This window comes from Dioscorea cayenensis, chromosome 7, assembly GCF_009730915.1.
Source record: "Dioscorea cayenensis subsp. rotundata cultivar TDr96_F1 chromosome 7, TDr96_F1_v2_PseudoChromosome.rev07_lg8_w22 25.fasta, whole genome shotgun sequence".
NCBI lineage: Eukaryota > Viridiplantae > Streptophyta > Magnoliopsida > Dioscoreales > Dioscoreaceae > Dioscorea > Dioscorea cayenensis.
In genome coordinates, this window is record NC_052477.1 from 23,129,666 (window position 1) to 23,140,609 (window position 10,944).

Below are 10,944 nucleotides of genomic sequence, written 5' to 3' on the forward strand. Positions count from 1 at the left end.
TATATAACTATATAAAAAATAATTAATTTTTATCAATTTACATATAATCCATATCATATATAATATAATAAAATATTATATGTAGATTTTAGCTTATGATTTGATTTTATGATGTAAATATCTTTTCCTACTTAGTTATTTTTTTAAAATATATTTTTTGAAATTTCTTTTTATTACGCATCATAAGCTGAATTATTGTACACAACGGTGATGTACATCGCAATCGTGCGGCTGAGATCTCATCATACAATCAACAGATGATGCCATCATCCAATCCGTGTAAAGATTTAAAAAATTAAATAAAATAGTCTTCCTTGGTTTGAGATGTTTCTTTGACTGCTCTCTCTCTCTCTTTCGCCTTCTTTCGTCTCTCCTTCGAAGCTGAAGACCCGTCGCCACTGTCTCCTTCCCTTCACCTCCACCTTTGAAGATGAACGGCGGGCCCTCTGGATTCTGTAGGGATCTCTGATCAATTCTCAAGAAATCAAGCCAATTCGTTGGTTTTTTTCCTTTTTATTTTGGATTTTTTTATGGTGAAAAATTCAATTTTTTTGGATGTCTTTCTTGGCAGATAATGCTCCGGTCACGAGGACCATCGTCATCGCGAGTACTATGCTGACGATCGCCTTCGGCTTCCGTAGTCGTCCTCTTCGTCTCGGATTGGATTATCAGGTTCTTTTCTTTTGTCATCGATTCCCCGATGATTGTTCTTGGTTTTAAGTTTGGTTTCTGTGTGTTTCTATCATCTTGATTTTTGTCAGATTGATGCTTGATGCTTTAATTTGTTTTTTTTTTCTTAATTCGATTGGCTTGTTTGGTTAGGTTAGATCAGGCAAATTGGATTTTAAATCTAGTTCTAAAGCCTTTTGATGATTCATTTGTCTTATTGATCTTGACTTTTAACAGCAATCGCTGATTGTATGATTTGTTGAGATTGATTGGTTTAGGTTTTTTATTTTTGTTTGTGTGGCGCTTAAGCTTGACAAAGACAAGGAAATTTATAGTTTGAACTTTCGGAGTGGGGTAATGGTAGTAAATTGCTTTGGAAAAAATTAATTTTGAATGGTTTTTAGTAATTCAAGTCGCTAATTGGTTCCATTGTTATTCCTTTCTTAAAGTCTTACAGCCTTTGTGTGTTTATATTTGCGTTCTTCTGCATTGATGCTAGAGCTCCATGTGCAAGAAGTAGTCAGGCTTCAAGAAAGGAAGGGTTTGTTATCATTATTGATCATGAAGTGAGAATGGTGGTGTTAAATAATAGCTGTGAAACACCCAAGTCTTGTAGCATACTTTAACTTGAGAAGTTTGAATCTTGTGAATTGGGTTCCATTTTAAATTATTATGGAGGAGTGAAGGTTCTCCATTTGGAATTTAACTTAAATAATCTATGGAGTAGGATAAATAATTCTTTCCCTGGTTAGGAAGAAATCTTACTGATTCATATGGGAATTGATCATGTAAATTCAGATATCAAAAGGGCATAGGTAAAATGTGTTCATAAGTTTACCAATTGATCAGGCTAAAGGAGGAAAATACCATACATCCTGTTAACAATCTATTTATTGTTGACTAACGGTATCAGTTGTGTGAGGTTCTCTAGTGTGTTACTCAATGTGCTTAATGTCATATTGAATTAGTCAAATTTGTCGTCAGTTCATGCATCATAATGTAACGATCACTGCACTGAAATTGTATTGATTTTCTTATTTTATTACTGTAGGGCATTTTCCAGAATTTTCACCTTTGGAGAGTACTGTCTTCAGCATTGGCCTTTTCATCGACTCCAGAGTTAATGTTTGGACTCTATTTACTCTACTACTTCAGGTTATTTGAGAGACAGATAGGCTCCAACAAGTATTCTGTAAGTATACACTGTAGGATTGTTTTTCAGACAACTGGTTTGTGATGACTTGAATGGAAAAGGTTGACCTTTGGAATTATTGCTTGAACATTTTCTCCTGATAGACATGAACTGCTTTTGTTGACTTCACCTGCTAGTGTAGCTTCTATTCCATGATTTTTCTATATTTTCCCTTCAAAATATGTTTTTAAATTTTTGGACATTCCTTTTATGTACTATGATATCTTATTTTAATATATTTTTGGTTAGATTTACCAATTTATTTTGCTTTGATTGCAGGTTTTTGTTGCATTTTCTTTGATGCTCTCAACTTTACTTGAGGTTCTAGCATTGGTGATTTTTAAAGGTATGCATTTTTTTTCATTATTCTAGCTGAAGCACTTAGATTTTTTTGTTTTTATGAAAACTAAGGTGACATAAATTCTTAACAGTTGTAATGTATAAATTGTGAGTTTTCCTATTCATCCAGACCATTAGTTTTTGGAAAAACTATTAGTTATAATTTCTTGATTTCAATTTCAAACTGATAAGTTGGATCTTTTAGCTGCATAGTGATATTGGTGTGAATGCGTTACAACCCCTTTTTCTCGATCTAGGTTATTTTGTTAGAACTTTGTCACAAATTTGTTGGCATGCCTTTAGAAGAGACTTCTGGACATGGGCCTTGGACTAGCCAATTCAAGTCTTTGTGAATGCTGGTGGTTGATGACAACAGTGAAAGGGATTGATGCTTGCTGGGGCATAAGGACATTTTCTTATGCTCTGTTAGCGGTCAACTGATCTGTTCCTTATCAATCCTTCGTGGCAAAGATTGTTACACTAACCATGTTTACAGCAGAGTAATCATTCGTTTTACTACCTCCTGGTTGGGAAGAAAGATCTATTTCCATTTCAATATTTAACTCCTGCTTTGATAGTCCACAAATACTTTTTGGAGAATAAAAAATCAACGGAGAAGTGATGACCTTATTAACCTTGGTGATAGTATATATAGCACATGCTAGAATTTTATTCAACTGCTATGGTCCATTACTACATCTAAATTTTCAATTCATTTTTATCAAAGACTAAATCTATTATTGTGACCAAATTATCACTATATTTGAGTAAATTGTTTAAGATTTCACAAGATGCTTCAAACATGCTTCTATTATCAAATGACAGTTTTCCAAGATACTAATTACAATTTGTTCACTTCCTCTCCTAAAATGGAAAAAATAATCTTAATTTAAATTCTAACATGATTGAATTCAAAGTTATGGGTTACCATTTCCCCAATCTTATTAATGTTAAAGAAAACCAAGACTTGCTTGATTTGACTGAGAAAAACAAATTCCCTTTTTCATTCATAAATGACTAGATTATATTCTCTGTTAGGTTACATCTATTTCTAATATGGATGTATGAGTAATAAGAAAAATACTCGAGATTGTTATATGCATAGGGTTTCGTTTAAAGTTTAAACTCTAGATTCTAAACATTATTGACTTTTTCTGCATGGAAAATTTACTGTGGTTGGGCGGTCAACACAGTAGCTTGGTTTAGATCACTAGGGTATGAGCCATATTGTCATAACATTTTCTGCGCTTTCTGGTGTTGAGCCCTGTATATCTCATATATGTTTTCAATGATATGGCTTTTAATTCAATCACATTCAAGCAGATGATCTCTTTCCACCTTGATTTTAATGTCCTGCATTCTTGTAGTTACAATCAAATAGCTTTTTTTGATCATTTTCTTAGAAAATTTGCTTTATTATGGGTATTTATTATATTATATTTGAATTTAATTTTCCTTGAGTCATGTAACTTTTGTTCCGTATGCATCAATTTATTTCATTTCTATGCCTCTATTTCTTGAAGAGTTCTTGCCACTTGAATTCATCTCCTGCCATGGTTTTAGTTCTCAACTCACTTTATATATCTTTTGTTCTTTTCACACAGATTTCAACTTGAGCACTCTAGCATCTGGTCCATATGGTCTCATATTTGCCTCCTTTATCCCCTTCTATTTTGATGTCCCAGTTTCGACTAGGTTCAATATGTTTAACATTCATTTAAGTGACAAATCTTTCGTATATTTAGGTGGTTTACAGGTTAGTAGTTTTTGAAAATTTTCTACTTTCTCATTTTCAATATATTTTGCAAATTTTTAAGTGTGGCCTTATTCATTTTCCATATTCAGCTTCTTCTATCATCATGGAAGCGGTCACTTGTACCTGGAATATGCGGTATACTTGCAGGTTCACTATATCGCCTTAATGTGTTTGCCATCCGCAAGATAAAGGTTACTACAACATACCCTTTAAAATGGTTGATGAAATGCCTTTTCTCAGCGCATTTTCATGAACTTATACAATTTGTATACTTGTGCAATTTTACTTTCTTCAATTAATGCTCAAGTTTGACTAGTGTGGTACTTGAGGGACTGGCCCTCTAATCTTATTTTTAGGTGAATTTTGTAGGAAATTTTGAGTGGATAAAGCAGATGAGTAAACCTTTTTTAGCCTATTTAATAAAGTAGTGTTTAAAATACATATGATCAGGTATTGTGATATCCTCTCTTTCCTGCATTGTATCGTTTTTTATTAAAAAGATACATTTCCCAGTTAATGCTTGGAAAAAGAGATGTAATTACATTCTACTGCAGTAAATCATCTGAAGATTTATGAATATCTTATACTATTGACTCAAACAAAATTTGTAGACAATCATTTACACATTGAAATATGTAATTTGGAATTGATGTCAAGATGGATGTTAAGTCTGCAACTTAAGAATTTCACTAGTCAAGAGACCTGCTTGTTCTTGTTCATAACTTGTTTGAAGTTTACCAATTGTTTTGTTCATCAAGCACTTACTGTCAATTCATGTTGATCCTCTGTTTGCACAATATCAGCATTGGTGAGAGCATTAAGTGGTTTTCCCTTGTGATATGTTATGCTAGCATATCATTTGGTGTCAAAAAGGTTCTGTGAGGCATCAATTTCTGTTGTGTATATGTCTTTTATCAGGAGATCATTGCCCACAATGTTGAAAACAAGTTATGTCAATTTGTATGAGTTTGCACCACTTACATCCCACTTGATTTTATTGTCAAATGTTCCTTATTATGTTTCTTTTGCTTTTTATCTTTAAGACTTCATCATCTAAGCTTGGAGTTGTTCTCATCTGAGAGTTTCTTGCACTTCAAGAACTAATCTATCTTCATAGATGCACTCAAATAACATATACTTGTCTTTGGCCCTTACACCATTTTCCAAAGGGTAGCACACACATTCTTCAATTGTCCTTTCCTCTCAAACCTGCAAATTGTACTAACTTGGTTATGTAGGTCAAAAGTGTAAATGGTTGTGATTATCATGAGTTCACTTTGCATTTAAGCAGCAATTTTCTCATGAAGAATTTAATTCAATCTAGGTTCTGCTGTATGCTTGTTTTAAGCAGCATACATCACTAGTTTCAGTTTTTTATAAATCTTTTTCATCAGAAATTCTATCAAATGTTGCCAACGACCTTTGGGTCTATTGGTACATGGGTCGCCGATAGAGCTCTCACCGAGTGGTGAGAGTTCGATTCTCGGCTGAGGGCACATTTCTATGAGTTGTGAATAGTGGTTGTGTACGGGTGGTTTCAGCGCCCACGTGAGCGCGGCCCCATCCCCACTTGTTCCACCGAGACTTGTGCACGTCCCTGGGTCTCTAGTGGGTTCGCCCCGCTCCTCTTCCCAAAAAAAAAATTCTATCAAATGTTGTTTTAAAATTCTGCTCTTTCTTATTCTTCACAATCTTTTCTTTTGTCTTATTATTGGCTTTGATTTGCAAAAATTTTTCAGTTCCCAAAAGTATTGGCATCATTCTTCTCAAGATTAGCATGGTCCTCCGCTGGAAATTCTACTCACACTACTCCAAGAAGGAATGTTATTAGGAAATATGCATTATACTGGTCAACCAGCCCAGGCAAGTTTACTTAAATAATTGCATTTAGTGATGAAACTTACAGAATCAGTTGTAAATCTGTGATTTCTATATCAGGATCAAAATCTTTTCTAAAAATGAAAAGGAAAAAAACTGAAATAAAAAGTTGTTATGTTTTATGTTAGCACTATGAAAGTTCTTGTGTTTAATGGTCTTACCATGCTTATCAAGTTTTTAGTTTCTTACTTCTGTTGCTAAACTGCCATTGTTCCCCTTCATGTACTTGCATAACTTTAATTTAATACATATCTAACATGTTATGTTCACTTATCATTTTACTGCTACCTGCTTCATGATATAGCCTGACAGGATAAAGCCCATATCAATGTGAGGTGCCCTAATTTGTGTCTATAGGTGGCTTGACAAGTTAACCTGCTAGACAATATGAGTTTTTCCTTTTAAACAAATTGATTGACCTATTTTGACCCAAACCAATTTCTGCGTAGCTAACCCATCTAACTTGTGTTGAGTTCTCGTATTATCTCCGATATTGATGCCTCTCAAGGCAGCGTCGGTTGGTGCAATTTTATTACCTCGCCCTGTGTTGTATGGTAACACCATAGAGAAAACTTAAGGTTAGGTCAGGAAACTGAAATTGTATTGAGAGTACTAAAGAGACAGATAAAGCCAATTATATATGTTGGAAGCTTGAAAATAAATTCTTGATGCATTGATGATGATCGGTAACTTCCTGTTCTGTTAATTAAGGTATTTCTCTGAATTTTATTTTCAGGGGAACTATTCCTCAGCAGGCCGTGCTCCTGCCCCCGAACCTTCTGAATCAGCTGTTGACTTTCTAGTATCAATGGGATTTGACAGAACATCTGCCAGGCAAGCACTCCAGCAGGCTAGAAACGACGTCAATGTTGCTACAAACATCCTTCTTGAACACCAAACACGATCACAATAACGCAGAAACTGCCCTTTGACAAGGGATGAGTTCGTTCTGGTCATGAATTCCAGCCGAAGACTCGTTGACCTGATAGTTTTTTGAACAACAAATGAAAATCAACAAGGCATCGCGGACTTTTACTTCTAAGAGCTTTTGTTTTAGCGACATTCAATTTCGGCTCGGTTTTATCAAGTTAGAAAACATTTATCTGAACCAGGAGACACATTGTAATGTTTCATAGTTTAATCTATATACGTATATACGTGATTACTGATGCTATGGTCTTTGATGGTGGTCGACCTAGTGTAAATTTACTTTTACTTTACTGCGAACCCAGCTTTTTTTAATAAGAGTGATGTATGCTTCATGTGTTTCTCTTGCATCACGCCCTTGTCAAATTCTCTTGATTCATTGTCTCTGAATTTTAGAATATATATATTTTTTTAAATTTTGATTTTTTTTTTGGCTAAATTATATTTTTATTATAGAAAGAATGCCATTAGTTGTCAATGGAACCTTTTGGCATTGTGGGACAGTCTTTATATCAGGCAAAAAATACTGATAAAATAATTTTATATTTATATAAATATATATATACAAAAACTGACTAACAGGATTAAAATGAGAGAGAAAGGTATCAATCATATTGAAAACATGTATACTAAGAAATGACAATGAATGTTAAACAATAGTATTAAAAAAAAAAAGGAAATTGGTTTAGTTCCTTTTGTGGTTTTTTGGAAGAGATTGGTTTGAAGCTTAGCTCAAAGCATGTGGATTGAACTATTAGCTCATCGTCTGTTAACATCCCTAACATGGCTTATCCACACGACATGCTTTGGCCTACATTTTAAACAAACAACATACTTTTCAGAGTATACATATATCAAAAAAAATCTCAAATACTTAAAATAACAAGCATAATAATTCGATCCTTCATGCTAATCAGTGCTTAATTAATAGCTTCATCTGAAATTAGCATTCTATAAATTCACATACATAACATTCAAATGGAACAAGGTCTTCCAGTTTTCAGTGACCATTGCTTGGAAAAATACCAAAGTTGTATCTAAACTGATTTCATAGAACAACTAGGAAGCATGTCATTTTGACAGCTCATGATACACAAATATTCATCTACTATTCTTCATTGTCCATATCTTCATAGTATGTAGCTTGAGGACGACCTGATGACTGATCCAAAGAGTACTGCATTCCGGTTACTACTGTGTTGTCATTATTATCATAAACCGGCCCTTCGCAAGAAAGGGCTGGACTCATGGATGGTTCGGTAAATAAAAGATTTGCCACCGTCCTGTCGATTGCGTTAGTCTTTGATTCTGAGCCTTTCTTTAAATTCCTGAACCAAATGCAATCATAAAATTCAGTTAAAAGTAACTGTAAATGTACATCATGCCTTGAGTTTCAGGAAAATAGCAGCATACACTGCATTGCTTGTCTATGCATTCAAGTTTAGAAAAGTATGCACATTTCAGTAAAAAGAAACAGATGTTTATGAATAATGATTTCTTTTCGATTGTATCATTATAATTAGAGAAAATAATAATAAAAAAAAAACATATTGAGATATCATCTGTACCTTGAATTGTCACAATTGACTTCTCCTGCAGCAGGGGGCCTATTTCTATATTCAGCTTTCTTTGAACTCTCAGCAAGACGATACAATGCATCTCGGAAGCAAATTCGTGTCTTTTCACTCAACTGTTCACAATAAAACACAAGCAATTCATCTCCAACAATGCAATAAAGATGCAAATTCTTCTTTTTCAATATTAAGTTTACCTGTGTCATAACACCTTCAAGTTTATGCAACACAGTTTCTTCCAAACATTGTGCTTCATTTACAGCAGTAATTGTATCATTTTCACTCTTCATTACTGGCTCCTGGAAATTAAATTTTTATTATATCAGAGAATTCATATAATGATTTCTCATGTACTGAGAATATAATTATCAATATGAGCATGAAAAGCATTCAATAGTAACTCAATGTAAGCAAAACAAATTATGACTTACTGCATGTGAATCTTCCGATGCCTTGGACTCATCCCGAATTAAAGACCAAGATGAACTATTTTCCTTATTCCCATCATCTCTAATCTCAATCGCCGACTCTGGAAAGCTGCAGTCTTTCACCAAACATGCAGGCTCTACAATCACATCAGTCAAGAAATTCTCGAAAGACATTGATCTGTAAGCTGAAGCCGGAAACATTGGTAATGGTTCATATGGACTTCCCAAATTCTGCAAATCATCTTCCAGCAAAGAGTTCCTGAAAAAAGACATCAGATATAGCATCAAGAACAAGATATTATAATACGTAAACATTTAATGAAGTTAGGTGGGCGAAGAATAATCATCGGTAAACTTTTGGAAAAATTTTTCAACTACATAGTTCCTACAGGCATTAAACAAGTTTGTTAAGAACCCCAGAAGTTGTGCTTGTACAAGAATATTTCATCCATTTGCTCCATGTTGTTCTGCAGCCGAAAATCTGGTTGATCTTGGAATGAAGCTTCCGATGTTCCTGCACTATGATTGAGCAATGAAGATCCTCCACATGCACTTGAATTTACTCGATCCTTCACCGTTATACAAAGCAGGGACATTGTTAACTTGATCATATATTTGTTGTGTATCAAAATCGAATTCTCCCGCATTAGTAAATGGGGATCTTCGACAAAATTTTTCAGGTGATCCAGGATTTTGGGATTTATTGTTGTCCACTTGGTACCAGTCATCAGATAATGGAGAAATTTCATCAGTACATGGAACTTCTGATGTTTCTTGATCAGTAGGAACCACAAGGTCATCAGATTGTTCTCTGAAATACCAGTCCATGTGCTTAATCTGAAAATACGAAACTCAGATTAATACTCATACTATTTTGCATAGATATAATACAACAAGCATTTTCATCTCCAATATCATCATAATAAAATCATTCTAAAGGATAAGTGCAGTGAATACCAATTCATTGTATTCAATGAAAACCAAGAACAAGTGATCACAAATTTCATTATGAAAGAAAGAGGGATTTTTACATTTTGTATCATCTTTGTCATTAAGTTTTGGATGAAATACATCTGAGCTCTTTATGGATCATGTATTTACCAATGAACTTCACCAAACAAAAGATATTACTAAATCAATGAAATTGTTCAACTAAAGTGTTCAATAGGAACAGAAAAGCAACATATAAATGATACCAAAAAGAATACAAGACAAAAAAAAGTTATCAAAAAGTTATTAGCATATATATATATATATATATATATTAAGAACAACCAACTTTTATAGTCTTGTGTGAGGACCGAAATTTAGATCAATTAGTAGGAGTCAACTATTTACTTGGCAATGAAGTTTCCAAAAGAATATGATGCTCTAATCCCAATAAATCAAAGATTTTAGCACTATAAAACAGATGAAATTAAATTTAAACATAAATAAACATACAAATCCTAAACACAAACAATAACAATCAAACATGAAGAACAAAAATAAATCACAAATCATTAAACAAAAAGAGAACCAAAAGAGTTCAGTGATAAATAACAAAGCTGAATAACCTGAACTTTACTCCAAAAGGCCACTTAGAAACACCACTTCATCTGAAAATTCAAGTTCAACTTACATAATAAGAGAAAGAAAAAAGGAGCATGATTGTGTTCTTGTGGTCTTTGGTTAATGTTTTTGGAAAATTGTGGGATTTCTATAGAAACTGTGGCATTTTGTGTTGTATGTGGTTGGGAATGAGAAGCATGGGCCCAGAGAAGTAGTGGCTGGAAGAGTGCTTCTCATCTATTCCTTTGATTTTATTGGTCACACGTGTGCCATGAATATCTAACTTCTGGTCAAATATTTCCTGATTGGGTTCAATCAACTAACGTGAGTTTGAGTTTGATCCATTTTCATTATTAGTTTTATATATATGTTTGCAATGAGATAATAGCTATCAAATGAGTGATCCAATAGCTGCTATGGGAAATCCATAGATTTGTTATCTATAAACGTCCAAAGATGATGTTTTATATGTATAAATGAAAAAATAGGTTTTTTTATTTATTTTTTTTAATAACTAAATGAGCAAGCTATAATGCTACATGTGAACACTGAGCAATAATCGTCCCAGCTTATGATGAATTTTTGTGCACCCTCATCTTACATGTGCAAGAATTTGATCTCCTGACACCC

The 10,944-nt window shown here is 33.6% G+C and overlaps 2 protein-coding genes across 2 annotated transcripts; one reads left to right on the forward strand and one right to left on the reverse strand.

Moving 5' to 3' along the window:
- The first annotated feature begins 325 nt into the window (after nucleotides 1-325).
- LOC120265470 (rhomboid-like protein 20) lies at nucleotides 326-7,096 on the forward strand. Its single transcript, XM_039273396.1, has 8 exons — nucleotides 326-455; nucleotides 572-672; nucleotides 1,721-1,861; nucleotides 2,141-2,207; nucleotides 3,805-3,956; nucleotides 4,046-4,147; nucleotides 5,696-5,819; nucleotides 6,571-7,096. The coding sequence occupies exons 1-8, from the start codon at nucleotides 431-433 to the stop codon at nucleotides 6,615-6,617; spliced, it is 759 nt and encodes a 252-aa protein (XP_039129330.1). The 5' UTR covers nucleotides 326-430; the 3' UTR covers nucleotides 6,618-7,096.
- Nucleotides 7,097-7,664: 568 nt separating this feature from the next.
- LOC120265968 lies at nucleotides 7,665-10,472 on the reverse strand. The gene is made up of 6 exons (XM_039273912.1): nucleotides 10,320-10,472; nucleotides 9,199-9,600; nucleotides 8,767-9,022; nucleotides 8,533-8,634; nucleotides 8,330-8,451; nucleotides 7,665-8,089 (listed from the first exon to the last, which is right to left on the reverse strand). Exons 2-6 carry the CDS (start codon nucleotides 9,561-9,563, stop codon nucleotides 7,870-7,872), a joined length of 1,065 nt encoding a protein of 354 aa, XP_039129846.1. The 5' UTR covers nucleotides 9,564-9,600; nucleotides 10,320-10,472; the 3' UTR covers nucleotides 7,665-7,869.
- Nucleotides 10,473-10,944: the final 472 nt, after the last annotated feature.

What these genes read in the sequence shown, in the direction of transcription:
- LOC120265470 (XM_039273396.1), top strand. Translation starts at nt 431, where the DNA reads ATGAACGGCGGGCCCTCTGGATTCT. An exon ending in TATATTTAGGTGGTTTACAG is followed by an intron (nt 3,957 to 4,045) that starts GTTAGTAGTTTT and finishes TTCCATATTCAG; the next exon opens with CTTCTTCTATCATCATGGAA. An exon ending in TTGCCATCCGCAAGATAAAG is followed by an intron (nt 4,148 to 5,695) that starts GTTACTACAACA and finishes AAAATTTTTCAG; the next exon opens with TTCCCAAAAGTATTGGCATC.
- LOC120265968 (XM_039273912.1), bottom strand. Translation starts at nt 9,563, where the DNA reads ATGACCTTGTGGTTCCTACTGATCAAGAAACATCAGAAGTTCCATGTA. An exon ending in TTGAAGGTGTTATGACACAG is followed by an intron (nt 8,452 to 8,532) that starts GTAAACTTAATA and finishes TATTGTGAACAG; the next exon opens with TTGAGTGAAAAGACACGAAT. An exon ending in GTCAATTGTGACAATTCAAG is followed by an intron (nt 8,090 to 8,329) that starts GTACAGATGATA and finishes CATTTGGTTCAG; the next exon opens with GAATTTAAAGAAAGGCTCAG.